Source organism: Myotis davidii, unplaced genomic scaffold (assembly GCF_000327345.1).
Source record: "Myotis davidii unplaced genomic scaffold, ASM32734v1 scaffold897, whole genome shotgun sequence".
Taxonomy (NCBI): Eukaryota; Metazoa; Chordata; class Mammalia; order Chiroptera; family Vespertilionidae; genus Myotis; species Myotis davidii.
Genome location: NW_006289393.1, coordinates 138,324 through 162,363, shown reverse-complemented (window position 1 = coordinate 162,363; position 24,040 = coordinate 138,324). Strand labels below are relative to the sequence as shown.

General features: G+C 35.8%; 1 protein-coding gene across 4 annotated transcripts in view; it reads right to left on the bottom strand.

Annotated features, from left to right (window-relative positions):
• Positions 1-24,040, bottom strand: part of SLC35F5 (solute carrier family 35 member F5) — a 45,027-nt gene that overhangs the window by 3,558 nt on the left and 17,429 nt on the right. For 3 of the 4 annotated variants that reach the window (XM_015562509.1, XM_015562507.1, XM_006761596.2), the window contains 7 exons: positions 17,355-17,436; positions 16,093-16,180; positions 14,280-14,344; positions 12,219-12,323; positions 8,380-8,539; positions 4,448-4,538; positions 167-321 (listed from right to left, as the gene is read on the bottom strand). In XM_015562509.1, coding sequence (XP_015417995.1) covers positions 167-321; positions 4,448-4,538; positions 8,380-8,539; positions 12,219-12,323; positions 14,280-14,344; positions 16,093-16,180; positions 17,355-17,436 — 746 coding nt within the window. The remainder of the gene's footprint in view (positions 1-166; positions 322-4,447; positions 4,539-8,379; positions 8,540-12,218; positions 12,324-14,279; positions 14,345-16,092; positions 16,181-17,354; positions 17,437-24,040) is intronic. The other variant, XM_015562508.1, reaches the window with a different exon arrangement.

Here is a 24,040-nt window from a genome sequence, read left to right as displayed (position 1 = left end):
CCTAAGGATCTGAACAAATTATTTTAATTTTGCCTGGCATAGTACATATATAATTATAATCTTTCAATAATTCACAAAATCTCTAAAATTTAGGCCAGCATAATATGATTCCCATTTTATTTAGCAAACATTATTTGTTTAAAAATTATATTGTAGCTAAATCTACCTCTGAATTCGATGTTTTCTGCATATAAAGGCAAAAATTCTTCTGATTCCCACCATCACAGGATCCCAATTATTATAATGGCATAGGAGAGTTACAATAAAAAATGAAAAAAATACAGGGATAGCGCCTGCAAAAAATAACCAAGAAAACTGCACCTAAAAATAAAAGGTAGAAAAAAAACACAATCATTATTATGAAGACGATTTTCCTCTTTAATGTAAGTTTCCCATTTATGAAAAGTTACGGGAATAAGTTAACAAGCCAAGAAAATACTAGTAATACTAAGTACTGACAATACATTCGTAAGTATATTATTATTAAAAAGGATTCAGGACTTCAACATCTTAACTACTTGCTTAAATTACCAACAAAAATATTTCTCACTTGGGAAACAGCCTAAAGGAAAGCCAGAAAGGCATGCTTTTCACTTATTAGGCACAGTATGGCTGAGAACAGAATTATGAAACTCTAAGCTTTTGTCTTACGGATCACGTTGCCCATTTCCCATTCACTGATTATTATTTATCTCAACTTGATCCTGCCCTTCAGTTTCTGAAGTCATCTTAAAAACTCAAATTTTAAAAAAAGTATGTTATGGTCTAGTTGTGATATGTTGTGTTGTTACAGTTCTTAAGATAGTATTAAAAACAGATTAAACTCTTAACTTCAACTTCTATAAACCTTTTATTAACAATTGGCAACAAATTTTAATCCTGACACTTAAAATGAGCTTGATTATCTAGTAACAAAAAAATTTCAAAAGTAAAATAAAGACTACAAATAGGAATGTGAGAAATGTGAGCCAGAGAAGACAAGCAGCAAGCTACGCCTCAGTGGTGCAGAGTCCTCAGCCATCAAGTCAGACCCTCCAACCCATCATTTTATGAGGGTTGTCAAGAAATTTAAAAATAATGAGATGCCATAAAGTTACAAAAAAAAAATCATTCTTCTCTTTCAGTTTACCTTTACTACCTAGATTCAACTAAGAACTCCCTCTGGTGGGAAACATATACTATTTCACTTCAAACCACCATTAGACAGAGCAAAGGGGTTTTGTGAGAATGATGTTTTTTATGAGGGACTCACAATGTATAAACACATGAACAATAACTGACAATTTAACATGCACATCCTGAGTGCACGGTACAACCCACAGGCTGAGTCAGCCTAAGAATGCCAGGAAAGATCAGTCAGTAAGAGAAAATAAAAAGCCTTCATGCTGTTATCAAATTATTGGTATAACAAAATCTTAGAACATTTTCTCATCTAGAAAAGCCACAATGCACTTAAATGACTCAAGACCAGAAAAACTTATGAATACTGAGGGCTAAAATGTAGATCTAGTTGACAGAATGATTTCATGAATATTCAACTAAAAACCCTATAACTGAATTAAAGCAAACTTTATAAAGGTAGGTGAAACCCTAGATGACTTTTAAAGGAAAGTTCACTTGTAACAATGCAGGTGCATGTTGCCACATACTATAAAACTTACTACTGGATTTCCAAGAAGCTAAGAAGATAATTTTTAAAAATGAAGACACCTATTAACAAAGAAAATTGCCTATATAAAAAATATATAATTCCTAAATATATCTGAAAATAAGTCTAAGTATACTAGTAATCAGATATAGTTCCTATTATACAACATGTCAATTATAAATAAGTTCAAATAATATTTTTAAGCACAAATATTGTTAATAAATGCTAAAATTTCAGAAAGTATATATAAACATGATTGGCTAATAGAATAAAAAATTCCCATGCAAGTACATTTCTCCCATCATGCTTTTCTAGTATAGCTCTGGGGCCTGCCCTGTGACTTTTTCCAGAAGGCATCTCCCAACCTTCAATTCCACCAGACTCAGCTTATTCATTTAAATGGTTGCCTAATAATATATGTGAAGACAATCCAGAAAAGACCACTTGGATATGTTTTTCTAATCAATGACATATCTATATAATAAAAGCCTAAGTGACCGTTAAGGCCAAACGACCAGAATGACCAGTTGCTATGATACACAATGACCACCAGGGGACAGACACTCAATGCGGGAGCTGTCCCCTGGTGGTCAGTGCACTCCCACAGGGGGAGCGCTGCTCAGCTAGAAGCTGGACTCACAGCTGGCGAGCGCAGAGGTCGTGGCGGGGGCCTCTCCCACCTCCGCTGCAGGGGTCGGTAAGGAGTGAGGGGTCCTGGACTGCGAGAGGGATGTCTGGCTGTCAGCTCAAATTTTAAAAAAGTATGTTATGGTCTAGTTGTGATATGTTATTACAGTTCTGTCGGGGGGTGGAGGGGTTGGACCTAAGCCGGCAGGTGAATATCCCCCGAGGGGTCTCAGACTGTGAGAGGGCGGCAGGCCGGGCTGAGGGACACCCCCCCTCCCCAGTACATGAATTTCATGCACCAGGCCTCTAGTACAGTGATTCTCAACCTTCCTAATACTGCGACCCTTTAATATAATTCCTCATGGCCTACTTCATCACTGTAATTTTGCTACTGTTATGAATCATAATATAAATATCTGATATGCAGGATGTATTTAGGTGACCCCTGTGAAAGGGTCATTTGACCCCCAAAGGGGTCGTGACCCACAGGTTGAGAACCGCTGCTCTAGTGTGTGTGTGTATATATATATATACACACACGCACACACACACACACACACTTTCTCTTGTTTTACCTTCATCTTAAAGTATTTGATTAAACAAATTATAAAATCATTTAATAAAATGAGATCCCCCATGACATTTCCTTTTTTTAAATTCCCTAAAATTAACCTTCAATTTTATTTTTCAAATGTACAAAAGCTAATGTTTTCAAAATATCGGAACATTAAAGTTCAATTGCATAGTGGTCTACCAAAATCCTTACTTCCTCAATTTCACTATAACAATTTTGGTTCATATTCAAGATTATGACCCTGAGATGTAAAGGACCTGGATATTATTTAAATCTATAAAGAGAATCTAATATGTGTAACTTTAGTATTATATATATTTTATAATTTTGACATTCTTTGAAAATGCATGCTATGTAAGATAATTAATTCTCAATTAAGGAGATGTCCATTTTTAACCATGATAAATAAGAATTTACTAAACCACAAAACCATGTTAAATATCAGTATAGTTTTTTTTTTTAATAAAGAAGATAGATATCTTTAAGAGTATTTTGACTTTATCCTAAAAAGTGCAAAAAGATCTAAAGAAAATTAGCTTTCAAAATCTGATTATAAGTTCTTCACATTATGCCTTTGGGCTTTCAAGTATTTCCTCTTCCAATTATATTAAACCAACACCTCCCCCCCACCCCCCCCCCCCACACACACACACACACGCGCGCACACACACCATTTTGTTACTTAAAAGCTTACAAATACTGAACTGAGTGGTCCATGCTACATTACATCTTTTAGCATTAGCCAATGGCACATCTCTTTTCTCCTTGTTAACCTTTAGGAGCACTAAAGAAACTCCTCCCTTCAGGCTGTTGGGAGAGACACAGATTCTCTTTTCTGCAGTACTGCCAATATTTATCACAAGATCCCCGTATCAAGACCAGGACTTCATAGAAGAGGGAGGAGGCCCCTGCCCTGCTGAGTTCAGAAAGAAATGAACATTTGCTGAGAAGCAACACTTCTCATATACCTCACATATTTATAGTAGTATTAGCAGGGTTTTTATCTTAGAAATCAAAACACTACTACTTAAATGATAAAATATATCCCTACTCTATACCACGGACTTAACAAAGATCATATGGAATATATCTACTCTAAGATGGAAAGCTACATATAAAGATACTACTCTTAAGATAAAAAATTGAAAAGCTAAAAATGCAAGATATTATCCATTTCTTTCGGCATTTTTATTTTAATTCTCACCTGAGGATATTTTTACATTGATTGATTTTTTTTAAAGAGAGTGGAAGAGAGAGGGAAAGACACTGAGAAACATCGATGTGAGAGAAAAACAGTGATTGGTTGCCTCCTACAGGAGCCCCGATCAGGGCCCCGGCGGGGCGGAGCCTGCAGCTGAAGTACATGCCCTTCACTGGAATCAAACCCAGGAGGTCAACTCTCTATCCTATCCACTGAGCCAAACCCGCTTGGGCTCTTTGGGTACTTTTTACATCTCTATGTAGTAGAGCACCTTGGGAGAGAAGGCATCAAGTATTTTTCATGGTTGTATCCCTTATAATTCAGTCACATCCCTAAACCTTCATTAGCTCTGTGTTTAATAATATACATAAAATATCTAATAAATAGCTTATCTTACCTTTTGCATACACATGTCAGCTATTATAGACAGAGGTATTGTAAGGCTTAGTGCAAGTGTGCCTATCAATGATGAGGTAAGAAAGCAGCCCCTAAAAAGGAAAAAACAAAACATACATTTCCATATTAAAAAAGTAAAAGGACCAAAGAAAAACAATGATCAATGTCTACCTACCCTAAAATATAGATGTGAGAAATCAAAAGCAAAAATGAAAGCTCAGGATGGACTGAGACATAATAAATAATAGAGTTATTAAGATAATTCCTAAGGTTTATCTTCAAATATTAAAAATCCAAATATGTAAGTATACATATTTTGAGGTATTGTATGCTATTCTCAAGATCTGCTTACAGATATTGTTCAACTTTAAATGCGTAACTTAAATTTCCTTAACATTTTTTACAAAACTGTCAAGAGTTGTGATAGCCTGACTGGTGTGTCTCAGTCGTTGAGCACTGACCTATGGTCACAGTTCAATTCCTGGTCAGGGCACATGCCTGGGTTGTGGGCTCAATCCCCAGTGGGGGATGTGCAGGAGGCAAATAATTAATGATTCTCTTTTATCATTGATGTTTCTATCCCTCTCTCCCTCTCCCTTCCTCTCTGAAATCAATAAAAATACATTTTTTTAAAAAGAGTTGTGATAATGATACTTAGCTAACAAAGCAGGCAGCTTTATTAAAACTGCAATACCTCACAACACAGACTTTAAGAAAGTGATAAGCCAACATGTGCGTCTGTCATCAAACAAAAAATATCTCACCCTCATGAGAATTAAGTCTTTAGATGTGTACTGCTCTTCTGGTTTGGTTCAGCATTAAAAAGAAAAAAAACTGAATATTTTTAAAGGATTATTTCCTTGTTGTTTCCCACTTGTCTAGCAATCGTTCTAACCAAAACCTGTATTATTTTCACCTTGAACTATCAATTAGTTTATTTTTACCTTAAACTATCAATATTGGTATCAAATTTTAAAATATCAATTGTTGCATATATTTTGTTTAGTTGAAGAAAAAAAGAAACCATTATACCAAATAGGCGAGCCATTTATAACAACTAAAAATTTGGGTATATAAGAAGATAATGAATTATAGGCCAAGATAAAACCATAATGTATATCATTAGGACTATAGACCACGGAAATTACAGGCAAGCAAGTTCTAGCTCAGTATAGGTTAGAATTTATAATACTGTCTTGTTATAAAAGAGGCTATCTCTTGAAAGTCTCATTTGAAATATTCAACAGAGGCTGGCCAATTCGTTCTTATTGCTGCAATAAAGAGAACTCAAGTACTAGTGGTTTCCACTACTCATAAGCTGCTCTATGAAATGAGGGTTCAGGGATTCAATGTATATATTTTTAATGTAGCATATGTTCTTAGAGATTTATAATGCTAAGTACAATCATAAAAAGTCTGATAGGCTTGTTATGGTTATTTTGAGTTATCAACACCTAGTATTTAGGGATATGTTTGTTTCATTACTTACTCACTTTACTGCTACTGAGTTTTTACTGTAAGAACTCATAAACACTTGAATATAGAGGTGTATCTGAAAAATAAACCTTGAGATCCTGAAAAAATCCATCCTAGGTAAGGGTAAATATAGCTTTAATCATAATATATGAATTTCAGTGTCCAGTTTAACTATTCAATAACAAACACTCACAAATACACAGTAGGGGATAGAAATTGTGTTCCCTCTATGAAGAATGATTTTGCAATTCTGTATCAAAATTTAAAGTCTTTATGTCTGACTCAGTCTTTTCCACTGAGAGGCATTTATCCTACAGAATGCTAACATATATGTGCAAAGATACATATAAGAATATTCAATGCTGTATTATTCACAAAGCAAAAGACTGCAAACTGAAAATGTCTCTCCATGAGGAACTGGTAAAACATGTTCTATCCATTACATAACAAAATGGATTGGAATAAAGTATTTTAAAATACAGCCTTTAAAAAAATGAACCTAAGTGCTGTTATGTGAAGATTGAAAGACAATTTGTGAAAAAAAGTAAAGTATAGAACAATATCCACAGTATGCTCCCATTTGTGTGTTGAAAATAAAACAAATTGAGGGGAAATTAAGAGAATGAAACATAATTTTGTATGTATAGAAAATATTATAGAAGGTTTAGATGTTAATAGTGGTTGCCTTTGAGAAAAAGGAATAGGTATTTGGGGTAGAAGGGACATTTCCTTTTGATTGTGAACCCTTTTGTACACTCTTTTAATTTTTAAAAGTTAAATAAAAAAGAATATTGTAAAACATGCTATTTATTATTTCTTTAAATATAAAATTTTCCAAGGAGCAAACTATAAAATCTCTCATAATGGAAAGATTACACATCACAACTCATATTTTATTGTCCCCAAAGCCTACATTAAATTCTGCTAGACATAATGAAAATCTTTTGCATATGTTTATTATTAAAAATAAAGTGTTCAATAACGAATGAGCATTTTAATATCGATAGGTGGCACAGTCCATGTTTACTATGAGTCTCAATGTAATAATCAAGTAATAAGGACCAAACTAAACCTTTACTTAGTCTAATATCCAAAGAAAAACTTAATTATTTCTTTCAGATATGTAAAAATGCTCTGCTTTGGAATTTCCCAACTTCAACCAAACTTACGAAACCAGAAAATATGAACTTGTATTAAAATGCAATGAATACATAATTATTTAAAGCATATGGTTCATTGGGTTAAACCATATGAAACTGCAGTCAAAAATGGCTGAAGATCAACAATTCTTTATGATCCTACTAAGTTAAATCAAAACACAACCAGTAAATAGTTTTATCTGCTCAGAACCAAGAGTGAAGAGAGACAAGAGAAATGATAGAACAAAAGAAGTGATAACAAGAGGGATATGATATATATTAATGTATAAGGTAAAGTATGTAACTATTTTAGGTTAAAAAAAAGCATATAAATGCATGTAAAAAAAGATGGAAAAATAAATGAGTAAGTGGATTCTGAGATAAGAGTTTTAGATTAGCAAAGGAATTTAAGATGGGTACATAAATTACTACAATACAAAGCAAATCTTTAAGTACTACATGAAAGAGTGAGTGGTGAGGATATCAAGAAAGTAAGAGCTAGTCCCTTATTAGGGAAGAGGAAGAAGTATAGGCAGAGCATAAAGAAAGACTTCTTACTAAAGGCTATTTTTGCCACAGCCTTTTGCAAGGGAAACTAGTCAGCAATCTTAAATGCCATACAATAAAAATTCATTTAGTAGTTTAAGTACAATTTGTGTTTCTTTTTCAGTTCTTATTAGGTGGAAGTAGGACTAAGTATCAAGCTCTGTATTTGAAAGGTTTCTTAAACTCCATACATGATATTATCTTCCAACTATTTTAGGATTATTATTAAATATCAACATATTTGATATTATAACATTTCAAAGTATGTTAACATGTCTAATCAGAGTTTAGGGCTTACATATGTGACTCACCCACATGAAAATTCCTGAGAATAAACAAAACAAAAGAGACAAAGTCTCTAAAATAAGCAAAGGCTCTTAGACAAGCAAAATCCTCAGAGTCTCACTAAGAACTCATGTCATTAATATGTAGGAAATACATCTTGTAAGTTAGGATGAACATTAGATGCCACTTTTCATTTGTATAACACTACTTCAAAAAACACTACAAATTTAGGTCATTCATATTCATTTATTCAATATTTACTGAGCTCCTTTTATGTGCAAAACATTGCTCTATATGATGGATAATTAGAAATTTAAAAAATCACAAAGCTCCCGCTATAATGGAGTTACTGTATTAAATTGTTAAGTGTGAGGTGAGAAGGTGCACAGCAAGGGCCATCAGAAGACCAAAAAAACATAAATGCTTAAACTATCCAAAAGTCCATAAACTGATAACTAATAAATCAGAGGTAATAAACAGTACATACCACAACCACAGGAACTCTGAGAGAACTGTTCCAATAAGGCCATTAATGATAATGCACATTAATACTACTTTATTGGGAAATTCAAAGTCCTCAAATCCAGTATAATGAAGTAAAAAGAAACCTGGCCATAAGAGCAGCAGATTAAACAGTCCTACAAAACCTAAACATGTATAAAGAGACAAATGTTAGTTTCTCTGATTTATTTAAATTTTCCAAACTTATAACTCTATACTTATAAAACCGATCTTATACAAAGGGCTCCAATAGATTTCCTTAACTGGAACTTGTTTCTTTGTTTTTAAGCCAGTCCTGTGGATAACTCAACACCAGGAAAAACTGTATCAAGCAACTGGTGTCCACTGAGTCTTCAAGGTTCAAATGCCCACAGTGCCTGGACCAACTGCTACAGAATAAACCACTTAAAACAATTCAAAAAGAAGGGTTAACCTTAGCTACTAATAATTACAGGGTAAGGCAAAAGTAGGTTTTCAGTCCTGAGTATGCAAAACTGAGCTTATTCTTGTAGTACTACTTACTGGTTTCCATACAAGCAAATGTAAACCTTCCTTTGCCCTACCCTGTATTATTTTGGAAGTTAAAAGAATAACTGGTGTGTGTTTGTATATTTACCCTAAATTAAGTATAAGGAAATGCACGGTTTGTTCTCTAATTCAACTCATAGTTATATTTAAAGCTCCTGTGCTATACTAGGAATAATGGAAGAAGGGCCCAAAAAAGGATAAAATTCTTGGTTCCTGTCTTCCCAAAGCTCATTAGCTAGTTGGTGCGGTAACACATCTATGCAAATACCTATCCAATGTATGAGCACAGACTACTTATAAGGAAGGCTGCAATGTTCAATGGTTAGAGTATGAGCAGTCTGATTGCCCTGGGTTTTGATCCCAACTCTACTATTCACTAGTGGTGTAAACTTGAGGCAAGAGCAGAACCTCTTTTAAGCCTGTTTGCTAGTCTGTAAGTGTAAAGCAATATTTACTTAGGTTATTGGAAAGATTAGATAAAAGACAAAATATAGCACAGTACCTAGCAAAGAGTAAACAGTTAAAAAAGGCTAGCTATTATTATTATAAAAATTAAAGTTTACATATGACTATATACATGCAAATAGTATATAGTAATGACTACAAAGAAAAATTATAATTTTTATTGCACTTTCTATACAGTTTAGCATCAAGGATCCACTATGAAATCCATGAGGTAACAATAAGAGCTTTCATTTAAAAAGTTAAATTACAGTAGATATATATTTTATATTGGCTGCTAAACAAGAAACTAGAACTTAGGCTGCCCAGTTAAATAGAAACAAGACTGGAGCACCCGATGCTAAAATCTTACAGCCTTCTTTCTGTCTTCTCTACAGAACTGTCTTGGACATTAAACAAGTCTGCTTTTCCCAGGAAATTCCCATCCCTGCCTACACTACATCCTTTGCAGCCAATGACTGCACTCACCCACAGGCCGACCCCTGTGGCTGAAATCCTAATGGCTCAAGGCCAGGACATTTCCAAGGAGTGCCCTCGACATTACCCGCTGCCTGCCACACCAGCTTCTCCATTCTGCTTCTCTCACTCCCTTGCCAGTTATTCCTGCAGAGGACCCCCTCAATAAATAACCCACACTAAAGCCCTGTCTCCTACTTTGCATCTAAGAAACTCAATTTAAGACATCTAGTGATAAAAAATAAAATAAAACGATACACATACAGAAGGGACTAGTGATCCAAGAGGCTTGCATAACATTAAAAAGTTGTCATTAAAATACCAAAATTTGGTATTAAGAACCAAATCTATTTTCTGGTCCCTGAACTATCAAGTCTATGAAATCCCACATCAATTAACAATATCTGGACCTACAAATTATTTCCTCTATTCTCCAGACCCTCAAGAATTTGGCCTACATACCTTACCGTTCTACCTAAAGTGAAGGCTTCAGCACAATCACACAGATCTACTCACTGTTCCCTGCCATGCTCTCACTTCCCTATGCCTAAGGCACCCTCCACGTTCCACCCATAACTTCTTTTATAAGCCCATCTATTCTAAAACTCAGGTCAAATCAATATTTTCCGTTTCACATCACATATGAAGAAGAGCAATCAAGTTAAATGTCTATGCGTATTCTATTAAATTAAGCAATGTTTCTTGAAAGCTGCCAATCTTAAAAAATAAATAGCATTTTACGCCATTACAGATAGAATTTTCTATAGCTCTAAAATAAGATGACTAAAATGATCTTCATATTTAAGGTATATTTATTGAATTCTGTACTTAAAAGGAACTTGAGTGATCACTCAGTTTGGTGGCTTTTCAAGCCTTTTATTTCTGTCAATCTTTAGGTAAAGATATTCAAACTGCTTTTAGCATCAACATCTGTTCTACAACTTAAATGATAATGCAATAAGCCTAACAAAGCAATGCTGTTCCAGCTGAAACAGACCCCCGCATACAGCTCCATGGCCTACCAACCTTCCCAAGATCCTTTGTAAATCAGCTTGGAAGCTACCCATCAGTCCAATTTCCTCATTTTTCAGATAAGCATGAGATAAATGAAGTTAATATAACAGCTATATATTCCAGGTCTCCTGATTCCCTGTAAGCTGTACTTTGAACCCTCATCACCAGGCTTCTTTATCTATTGGTTTTACAGTATCTTTTGAAAGATATCCACAGATAGTCTACAGGTAACACAAGTTTTTACTGAGCTGATTTTTGACAAAAGATAATTTATAAATCATATCAGGTATTTTATTTCCCAAAATTAAAAACAGATGCTAGAAACTATATTTGGGTAATTTGAAAAATATTTGTCATAAAAGAGTCTGACTCTTAAAGATAAAATGCGAACAGAAAAACCTTAAATGGCCCACAATTTTTAATGAAAATAAGTACATAGACCAGAACAGTATTATACATATCTTTTGGGGCCAGTTTCCCCAATCCTATGCTTCCAACAACTCAAAAATGGCAAAATGTATAATACAGCAAGTATACTCTCACTTGCTTATAATAGCACTAGAGGCCCGCTGCATGAATTCATGCACGGGTGGGGCCAATCGGGGCCATCTTGCCCAAACCCTGAGGGAGGTAGGCTGGCCAGGGAGGGACCGTGGGAGGGCTCCAGGGCATCCGGCCCCATCTCGCCCAGTCCTGATCGGTGCTCATCATAGCAACCAGTCGAATTTATATATATATATATATGATTCTGTCATATCAATGAGAAAACTATCTGATTCATAGGCTGAAGACATTAATGCAAAACCTGTCAGAGGGGGGTAATACTCTCATAGGGTTGTTCAGAGAATTAAAGAGCTAATATGCATAGGGGCTTAGAATAATGCTTATTACTTGGTACACACTCAATGAATGTTTACTACGACTATTTTTTTATATATATATATGATTCTGTCATATCAATGAGAAAACTATCTGATTCATAGGCTGAAGACATTAATGCAAAACCTGTCAGAGGGGGGTAATACTCTCATAGGGTTGTTCAGAGAATTAAAGAGCTAATATGCATAGGGGCTTAGAATAATGCTTATTACTTGGTACACACTCAATGAATGTTTACTACGACTATTTTTTTAAAAGGCGTTAAAAAGAATTTTTTTCTTTACCTCACTTTGAGGAAAGGAACAATCCCTCATAGGTGCACAACTATGCAGGACAAGGTAAGAGAAAAACATTGAGATTGGACTTCATAATCTTTAAAATCTGATGGACCTCCAGACCCCCCAGAATTTGGCCTACATACCTTCCTGTTCTTCCCTAAAGTGATAATTCAGAGTAAATTGCCTCACAAATTAAACATATTCTTACCAAAGAACATCGGAATATCCAACTTATCTTCTCTGTCTACTTTTCTCTTAATCATAACAATATAGACAGCATAGAGCATGGCTCCAGCAAGAGACCAAATGGAACCTGTAAAGATCCACATAATGATTTAAAGCATTTGTTCATTAACTCATTCAACACACACTTATTTAAAATCTAACAATGTGTTGGATCTATTTCAAGAAATGAGTGTGCAAATGTGAAAAGATAAAGTACAGCCCACCCTATCTTTATCCTCTAGGAGTATAGGAAAGTTTAAAGTGTAAACAAATAAATGCAAAAACATTCACCTCAACGATCTAACCCAACACACATATTATAATACTGAAATTCATATAAGTAACACTTTGTTTTTAAATTTTGAAATCCACACTTTCTATTTCCCCTCCATAAACAATTTTGCCACCTGACACAGTCCAACTTTAACAGTGCTTCTTCCCCTATCACTTGTCACTTTTATTTTTACTCTTTCTGTTAATCCTCACCAGAGGATATTTTTTCCTTTGCTTTTTAGAAGAGTGGAAGGGACGGGGGAGTGACAGAGAGAAACATTGATGTGAGAGAGACACATCGATCGGTTGCCTCCCGCACGCACCCCAACTAGAACTGGGATTCGAGCCTGCAACCAAGATATGTGCCTTTGAACGGAATCGAATCCAGAACCCTTCAGTCCACAGGCCAATGCTCTATCCCGAGCCAAACCGGGTAGGGCACATGTGTCATTTTTAATATATATTCCACTACCATCTTTAAGGCTCTATTAAAGTCCTATCTCTGCCACAAAGCATCCTCTCTCCTCTGCTGAATTTCCATCCTACCTGTCTTCTACTTACGGCAATTTAATGCTTACTATAGTTAAATGTGATATAATTTTATTCTCTAGTGGCTTCACTTTGCAAATCTTAGCTACTGATTACAACCAAGAATTCCTTGAAAACTGCGAATACTTAATTTATACTTTTTACTGTCCCAAAATACCTCCCATAATGCAGGGCTCACTGTATATACATAGTAAATATTGATCCACTTTAATGTAGTAACTCATTCTCAAAACATGTAGTAAAACTTTAAAAATAGCTAAATAATATGCTATCTGCCAAGTGACCATATTCAATACTTTAATCAATTATCCAAAAGTCCAATGTTTTACTAAATCTGCTTATTATCAACTTTTTTAAATAGCAATGGGAAAGCCTGTCAACAAAATCTCACACACACAACAAATACATATATTGTTTCTCCTACAAAATTATTTTGGGTGGGAAAAAGGTGCAATTCAAGACACAACTCACTGGATAGTATCCAGAAATAGTTTAGAAATATTACTCTATTCAATAAACTTCAAATATCTACAGTACCCAGAGGAAAACCATTAGGCTGGGTTCTGATTAACTTTGTTATGTAAATCTAAATAATGGAGCAAAAGCAAGGGAAAAAACTGGCAGACACCAGCTTAAGATTAACATCATTAATCACATCAACAGCATGTGTCTTCTGATATAATATCCTGATCAGAACATAATACCGCTTCCATGGTATTCTTTCCAAAAAGGTACAACATAAATTTAACCATAAGGAAATATCAAACAAACGCAAATTGAGGGATATTCTACAAAACCAAAGGACAGTAACCTTCAAAAGTGTTAAGGTTACGAAAGACAAAAAGTTGACTGAGGGGTAGTTCCAGATTGAGGGAAACAAAAGAGACATGACAAGTAAATGCAACCAGTGATCCTGGATCAGAAAAAGAACATTAGTGAAAAAATGGTGAAGCTGGAAAAGGACTATACAGACTAGATAATATAATTCTAATCAATGTTAACTTCTGATTTTTAGAACTATATTTTGTAGCTATCTATGTACGTAGTTAACAAAGAATCTGGATGAAGGCTACATGAGAATTCTATGCAATATTTTTGAATGTTTTTAACATTATCTCTAAAAAAAAGTCTTTTTTAAAAAGCCCCAGTTCGTGCCCATCCTCTGCGTGGGCAGGATGATGATATGCACAAAATTTTCTCGTATACTCTAACAGAAACTTACCTATCGTATTTCTTCCAGCAGATTTTTCAGACCCCGACAGGTTTACCAGCACAACACCTCCAATGCTATGAGAATAACAGTTGTTACTGATGAGCAAAATAATAAATCCCTTAAAAGGACTAAGCATAGAGATGAAAATTATTTATAAATGATCAAGACTAATTTTGGGGTAAAACTGTCAAATAGGTCGTGATGTAATTAATATCAAACAATTTTTTAAATTCTCACCCGAGATTTATTGATTTGAGAGAGAGAAACATTGATGTGAGAAAGGAACATAGATGGACTGCGTCCAGGGACCAAACCTGCAACCTAGACATGTGCCCTGACCAGGAACTGAACTCACAACCTTTTGGTCTACAGGACAATGCTCCAACCAAATGAGCCAGCAGTCAGGGCAATATCTAGTATAAGAGCTATAGTATTAGCTAATTTAATCCACACAAAATGTACAATATTACCGTATAGGAAGGCGTTATTGTTATTACCATTCCATTTTACACATGAGAAAACTAAGCACAAAGAAAGGAAGTATTGACCAAAATCACATAGCTGAGATCTAGGAAGTTCTTCCAGAGTCTAAGGGAAGTGCCCAGGGACACAGCAGAGCTGTGATTCAAACCTAACTCTGACAGCTAATACCAATCTCTCCGTTAAATCATTCTGCTACTTTCTCTGATTTTTCATTTTCTCTCACAAAAACAATAGCTTAATCAAATCAACACATCTTTTTTGAGTACTGTCGGTGAGCAAAGCCCTATCTAGGCCTTTGGTGGCACAAAGGTTTTAACCTTCAAGGGCTTAAAATCTCATAGAGAAGACAAGACAAACATACACAAAGTTAAACAAAAATAAAAGATTAGAACACAGTTATTGACAATATTGATGCTACCCAATAATATAAAAATGCCAAAATAAAAAAATAAATGAAAGGCTGAGGCAATCAGAGAAGACTGCATGTTAGATTTCTAGAAGGGGGAGAAATAAAGACCAAAACCCAAACAAAAAGGGGAACTTGTTTTAAGAAAATGGAAATTTGGAAGATTATAAATATTAATTTGTCACATTAACTTAAATGTAAACATCAGTACAATACTTAGTTTGCAGTCACATGAATGGCAACCAACATGCCTTAGGTCGGGGGGGGCAACCCCTGGCACTCGTGCCAAACATGGCACGCCAGTAACTTTTGCTGGCACGCGAAACCCTCTCTTATAATCTTCCATTTACAATTTTTTTCTTAATATCGACTTTTTATTTTTCAGATAAATTCAGTGTAGGTGCATCTTAGATAAATAATTTTACATAACAAGTTATCTTAAAGACCACAGACATGGATTGACGAGAGAGGTGAAGAGCAATTTCTATGCCATTAAAAAATAAATGTATTTTTCATCATCATATAGTGTTTTTGTCGCTCGAATGAATTTTATTATTTCTTCAAGGTTCTTCACATACGTACACCTTAAGAGATATCAAGTAGGCGTAACATGTTCTCAAAAAATTAGGGTTGGCACGCAGAAGAATTTTGAGTCAGAGATTTTGCTGGTTTTGGCACACACTCACAAAAAGGTTGCCTACTCCTGCCTTAGGTCCTTCCCTCAGGTTACCCTCCCTAGGGAGGTTTAGAAAACTAGTCTAGGATAAGACACAGGGCTGAGTAACAAAATGTCCATTTAAAACTTTCTACTATCCTCATCTTTCTTTGCTTATACAGTACACTGTAACATAAATTGTCCTCTCTCACAACCAGAAAAATTTTATACATCATATTTTTAAACAGAATAAATAAGCTATTACACTACCTGCTTACCTTAAAATTACAGCTAATAATTTAGAAAGAGTAAATCTATCTCCACTGTTACTTGGAAATACTGCAGCAAGGATTAAGGTAAAAAGTCCTATGGAGAGAAAAAGATGAAAAAAGACACATTGGCTTAAATTCTGTCAAAATTATTTACTATCAATTTAATAATTTTTAAACTAATTTTTGTCATTTTTTAAATAACTAAGAATAAGCCTGGTCGACATGGCTCAGTGATTGAGTCTTGACCTATAAACTAGGAGGTCACAGTTCAATTCCCAGTCAGGGCTCACTCCCCAGTGTGGAGCATGCAGGAGGCAGCCATCAATGATTCTCTCTCATCATTGGTGTTTCTATCTCTCTCTCCCTCTCCCTTCCTCTCTTCAAAAAAGAAAAAAAAAAAAGAACTAAAAATAAGACTGCAGTTACCTACCCTGAAATGTTCATACACAAAAGCAGCCTCTAGGCCTAGCCGGTTTGGCTCAGTGGATAGAGCATTGGCCTGTGGACTGAAAGGTCCCAGGTTCGATTCCGGTCAAGGGCATGTACCTCAGTTGCAGACTTGATCTCCAGTCCTGGTCGGGGCGCATGTGGGAGACAACCAATCCATGTTTCTCTCTGTCTGTCTCTCCTTCTCCCTTACACTCTCTAAAAAAATCAATGGAAAAATACCCTTGGATGAGGATTGACTACAACCAAACTAATACACAAAAAAACAGCCTCTAAACTAAGCCATGTTTATTTCAACAATACAGATCAAATATAGCCCTTTTTAAAAAACTAAGAAAAGAGTTAAACTGAGCATTCAGAATAATATTCTGACATCATCATAATCAAACTTGTATGTTAAAGTTATTTTTACAGCTTCAAAACACTTGTTATCTTCTAGATTTGGAAGGTGATTCAATTTTAAAAATAAAAACACCTTTCATAGGGCAAATTATTGTTCTAAGATAAGCAATTACGTTTAGAAAAAGATCTAGAAAAGGATCTTTAGAAAGAATATGTGAAAGATAGGGCAACTATAATACAAAGAGCCAGCATATCGGTATACAAAATACTGTGAAGTATTTGTTAGAAATATAAATAGTAAAAGGCTATGGTATAAAACTATAAAGATTAAGAAATAGTTACAATACACTAATGTAATGAGAACAAATGACATAATTTATAACAAGATAAAAATGTGTGTATAATACACACACACACATATATATATATTAGAAATATATCTTGATTCATAATGCAGATTTTAAGAATACATTTCTTACCAGAAGTTGAGGACAAAATGTTAACAATGGCAACTTGTGTGTCTGAAAGTGCTTCTTGATATGACAAATTCGCCAAAAACCACTAAAGAAATAGAAAACAAAGTGAAACCTAATGAATGGCGTGTTTATATTTGCCATTACAATATATGATTACCCCCTTTTTTTTCTTCCCCTAAAAATGAACATGAGAGGTTTTAAAATCTGGTTTGTATTGAAAAATCACAGGCCCAAAAAGAGGACAAGTATAATCAGACCTAAGATATGTTCCCTTCAAAAATTAAAAACAGTTGGTTAAAAATTATTGTTGTCTTTTTTTAAAATGAGGATACAATTTAATATCAAATCAACTTTAAAATTTTCTTTATCCAAGCACTGCTAGCACTCTATTAAGTTTATATAAATCAAATTTAAGTTGGGGAAAATTCTCAAACATTAAAATATGTACAAACGAGCATAGCATGCCAAGAAATGAACAAGATGATGCCTACGGAGATGGATGGAACTAGCTAGCTAGATTGCTAGATAAAATGCTATATTCACTTCGGAAATTTAAAAATGTCCAAGAAAATGGTGAATGTACTGGCTAATTGTGATTGTTTTTCTGATTCTCAGTTTGAAAACACAATACAGAGTTCTCACAACTTTAGATATAATAAAGGAAGTTTTGCAGTGCTGAGAATTTTTCTTTCTTCCCTTTTACTCATCTAGGCTAAGATATTTTTATATTCCCAACCCTGTGCCTACTTTGATTTAGAGAATAAGAAATGAAACCTCTTTTGATGAAGCCTGGTATGTATGTGTATCCAAAGTTCATTTATTCTCACTGCCATCAGATATTCTGATGCATATTACCACAACTCACCCATTTTCCTGTTAATGGATACTTTTTGACTATTTCAAACAATGCTGCTATGAACATTCTAGTGTATGACTCCTGAGACATATATACATGAGTGTCACTAACATATATACTAAGAAGCAGATTGTTTAGTCAAAGATAATTAACTACTTGTCTGTTTTTGGCATCACTGTTAAACACTAACTGGAGGGACATCTAATGTGTCTCGGAACTTCTGGGAGCAGTATAATTATTAGCAGTTACATTTCATTTCTAGCATAGACACATGCTTCCAGAGTACTGCTAAAAGGTAGCAAGCAGATAGGTGAGAGTCTAGAAGTCTCCATTCAGTGTAAACTGTACCAAAAGGCTAAAGCCAGGATGAAACTATGGCGAAGTTATTCTATTTCCCCCTGCAGTCCTCTGACCTGCCTAGATCAGCGACTTTAAACCAGTATGCCACAATAATTTTTTTTCAATTTTTTTCCCTTTATTGAATAAGATGTTACAAATGTGTCCTTATCTCCCCAATATCCCCTCGTTCCCCCAATCCTGCCCTCTCCCTCACCCCCAGTTGTCCACATCCCTCAACCAAAGGACTTATATGCATGCATAAAAGCATAAGTAATTTTTAAAACACACAATACCTAACTAGATAATTTCACTTGACTATCTAAATAAAAAAATGAAGTAGCAATTGGTGAGATGGGCAATATCAAACTTATATGATAACAGAAGCCACAGTTTACTTGTAGTTGAAGTGCTAGGGGAAAAAAAGGCAAAAGATTCTGCCCTTCATTATCTTTTGGAGATTTTCTGCAAGGATAATGCTCATTGGGTGATAATTAGCTTTCTTGACCCACTTTCCTTATCACTTTAATACTTTAAATATTGTGCTCATTTTCCAAACAATCTCACTAGTCTCTGCTAATGCAAGATGAAGAAATAAAAACAGAACACTTAGATGGCAGGCATTCAAAGATCATCACAACTTATCATTAGCTATGAAGTCTTCCTAGAAAGACTTTCCCATTCTCCACCTCTCTCAAAACTCCAAGCCACAGAATACCATAAAAGGTATTCTTGGTAAAGTCTATATGACCTAAGTTTTATTTTACAGAAAAAGAATTAAAACACCATAAGTCCTAATGAGACAAAAGATATTAAAGGAGGACTGGCAAATACAGTAATCTTTAACTCCTTTTGAGCTGCACTGTCCAATACATCAGCCCAGTGATTTTCAACTGGTGTCCTGTAGGAATTTTTAAAACATACAATACCTGACTATTTAGTCAGGGGTACTGACCTCTTTTCCCTTATACTGTCAAATAAAAAAATAATGACAACAGCCAACACAACAATAACTGCCTGGTGTGAATGAATCAAAATTATACCTACATTTTTGTTCAGATAGGCAAAAAATTATTTTTTGGTATGCCACAGAATTTTAGTAATTAGTTTATGTGCAACATGAGATGAAAAGTAAAAAATCGCTGTATTAGCCAATAGCCACATTTGGCTACTGAGCAACTAAAATATGTCTAGTCTAAATTGAAATGTTTAGAAATTGAAATTGAGAGGAATGGCAGCATGAGAGATCCCCTTGGTCTTTTCCCTTGAAGTTTCAACAGTTTGAACAGCTATAACTCAACAAAGGATTCCCTCCTCAGTGTACAAACACACCTTAGAGATCTACACACTGAAAGATCTAAACGTGGGCAAGTGGGCGCCAACCCGGGAGGCAAGAAGGAAGAAAAGCTGAGACAAGCCCGGGACATAGCCCTACAGCCTGAGCTCATGATGGGGCTCAGCTTAGAGAGGGGAGGAGTCAGGCTGTGGCTGGCAAGACCATCAGCTGGAAGAAGCAAAGAGATTTAGTGGGCATTCTTGCAGGAGTGGGCAGTACAAGCAGTGGCTGAGCCCAGAGACCTGGGCAATAACACAGCATCTTGTGCAGGTTGCAGAGCACATATCGACAAAGCCGAGAACTGGTACTACAGATTCACTTTTTTTTCCTGAGCAAAATGTACACAATGTGACCAGTCCTGGGGTGAGGGCACAGGGAGGACCCCCTGGAGGTACAAGGATGCTATTACCTGGAGGACAAAACAACAAAGAAGCCAGCCAGGTTACCCCAGCTCACCCTAACCCCCACACATCATTGCTACATTGACAGCAGTGTCTGACTGTGGGGGACAGCATTGGGATTTCACGGATTTGGAGCCCCATTGTCTACCACATTCCCCTGTGGGGTTGGTCCACTGGGACCTGGAAACACTATCACAGGGAAGGAAACCACATACTCAGGGACCAGAGAATAGCCAGAGAAGTGCAAGAGAGCTAAAAAGCTTCTGATTCATCACTGCCTACTGCCTATAGCAAAATAACATAAAGATCTCTTCATTTAACCTTCTAGATAAATGCCACTCATACATTGACGCATAGACAGAGAAGGAATCCATCAAATATCATGAATAACCAAGGTAGCGAGGCAGCTCAGAAAGAAAATAAAAAATATCCAGAAAACAAACTTAAAAACATAGAAATATGTGATCTAAACAATAGACATTCAAGAACTCTAAATGGCAGTTCTGAGAAAACTCAACAGAGTTTAGCTCAGTGGATGGAGCATCAGACTGTGGACTGAAGGGTCCTGGGTTCAATTCAGGTTGCAGGCTTGATCCCCAGTGGGGGGTGTGCAGGAGGCGGCCGATCGGTGATTCTCTCTCATCATTGATGTTTCTCTCTCCCCCTCTCCCTGCCTCTCTGAAATCAATAAAAATATTTTAAAAATAATACAAATAAATAAGTAAATAAAGCAAGATTCAAGAAAATACAGACAGGCAATTTAATGAGCTCAGAAAACAAATCAACGAACAAAGCAGTATTTTACTAAAGAGATTGAAACTGTTGAAAAGAACCAAACAAATTCTGGAGGTAGAAAACTGGATAAAAGAGACTGAGGATGAACTAGTGAGCATAGGAAACAGCAGCTGGAGGAAAGGATTAGTGGTATTGAAGATAGAAATGTAGAAATAATGCAGAGGGAAGAAGAGATTTGAGCATAAAAAAATGAAAGAACTCTATTAGAAGTCTCTGATTCCATCAGAAAGAACAATATGAGAACAGATATATCACAAGAAGAAGAGAGGGAGAAAATAGAAAGGTTATTCTAACAAATGGTTGATGAGAACTTCCCAAACCTACGAAAAGAACTAGATCCTCCAATCCAAGAAGCAAACCGAACACCTAATTACCTCAATCCAAAAAGGCTTTCTTTTCTCCAAGACACATCGTATTAAAATTGTCAATTAATGACAATGAAAGAATTCTCAAGGCAGCCAGGGAAAGTAAGAAAGTAACCTTTAAAGGAAAGCACATTAGGTTATCATTGGACTTGTCAGCAGAAACTCTGTAAGCTAGAAGAAAGTGGAACCAAAACTCAAACTACTAAAAGAAAGAAATTACCAACCAAAAATAACATATCCAACAAAGTTATCCTTTAGCTATAAAGGAGAAATAAAGACTTCTTCAGACATACAGAAGTTAAGAAAATTTATCACCAGAAGACCTGCATTGCAGGAAATACTCAAGGATCTTATTCTACCTGAAACAAAGAACAAAAAGTCACAAAACTATGAGTAAGATCACCAACAATCTTGCAGCATATACAGGGATATTCTGGGATAACAAAAACATAAAAGGGCAGCAGTGAAAGATCTGAATTTGCAAAGAAGGATGGAGATCAGATGCATTTAAAGAAAAAAGCTACTGTATATATGAAATTTTCCTTTTCATAAACCTAATGATAACCACACACACAACACACACAAAAACTGAGACCTATAGCTTAAAAAAAGAGGAAAGAAGTATGGAATACCACCAAACAAAAAGAATAGACAGAAACACAAAGAAAAGAACCAATGGGGGCACAGAGCTACCAGAAAACAAAAGATAAAATGGCTATAGGGGATCCTCATCCTATATAATAAAAGCCTAATATGCAAATTATCCCCTTGGGCAATGGTTCAACCGGGAGTTCGACTAGGTCCTAGTCCAGGGGTGGGCAAACTTTTTGACTCGAGGGCCACAATGGGTTCTTAAACTGGACCGGAGGCCCGGAACAAAAGCATGGATGGAGTGTTTGTGTGAACTAATATAAATTCAAAGTAAACATCATTACATAAAAGGATACGGTCTTTTTTTTTTTTTTTTTTTTAGTTTTATTCATTTCAAATGGGCCGTAGTTTGCCCACGGCTGTCCTAGTCACTAGGAGATCGGGAGTTTGACCACTCGCTATGATGTGTGCTGACCACCAGGGGGAGGCACAGAACATGGCAGGTGTCAGCACTGGCAGCGGGCAGCAGTGGAGGTGCTGCTGGCCCCAATGGGCCCCGACAAGAGTGGGACTGAGGCGGGATGGTGGAGTAAGTGAGCAGGTGGCACCAGGGCAAGGCAGGTATGAGCAGGGGCCTGATCACCCTATCTATTGTGACCAGAAGTGGTGCAGGGGACGGGGCCACTGCCCCGCTCCTGCTCTCAGGCGCTGAGAGAAAAAGGGCAAATAGCAATATTAAAATATTCCTTCTAATTATTTCCCTTTCAATGTGCACGAATCCGTGCACCAGGCCACTAGTACATCAATAATTACCCTAAATTTAAATGGACTGAATTCACCAAAAAGAGATACTGAGTAGTAGATTGGATCACAAAGTAAAACCCAACCACATGGTACCTTCAGGAGATATATCCAAGTTGCAAAGACAAAGTTAGACTCAAAGTAAAAGGGTGGAAATGATTCTCCAAGCAAACAGCATCCACAGAAGAGCAGGTATAGCCACACTTTTATCTGACAAAAACAGATTTCAAGATAAGAAAAGTAGTAAGATACAAAGATGGACATTTTATATGATAAAGGAGATAGTACATCAAGAGAACATAACACTTCTTACTACATATGAACCCAATCAGGGAGAACCAAAATATATAAAGCAACTACTAACAGAACTAAAGAGAAACAGACAAAAAAATAATCATGGATGGGAACCTTAACATTCCATTGACAGCTCTAGGTAGAACATCCAAACAGAAAATCAAGAAAGACATATCAGACTTAAATGACACATTAGACCAAATGGACATAATTGACATTTACAGAACCTCTCACACCAGAACATCCATCAGATTATACATTTTTCTCCAGTGCACAAAGAACATCCTCAAGGGTAGACCATATGTTGGGTCACAAAACTAACCTCAACAAATTCAAGACAGATAACATACTAAGCATATTCTCTGACCACAATGCTTTGACATTAGAAATCAACTGCAGCCCTTTCTGGGGTGGCTCAGTTGGTTGAAGCATCGTCCAATACACCGAAGGGTTGCAGGTTTGATTCCCAGTCTGGGCACATAACTAAGTTGTGGGTTGGATCCCTGGTCGGGATGCGATAGATATTTTTCTCTCTCCCTTCCTTTCTCTCTAAAGTCAGTAAAAACATATCCTTAAGTGAAGGTTTAAAAAAAATCAACTGCAAAAAATGTAAAAGCCCCCACGAATATGTGGAAATTAAACAACATACTACTAAAAGTGATTGGGTCATTTTAAAATAAAATGATTGGGTCACTATTAAATAAAAGGTGAGATCAGAAGATATATAGAGACAAATGAGAATAACAATACAACGTATCAAAACTTCTAGGATACAAAAGCAGTAATAAGAGGGAAGTTTATATCATTACAGGCTTATCTCAAAAAAAAATAAGAAATCCCAAGTAGCCGAAACCGGTTTGGCTCAGTGGATGGAGCGTCGGCCTGCGGACTGAGGGGTCCCGGGGTCGGTTCCG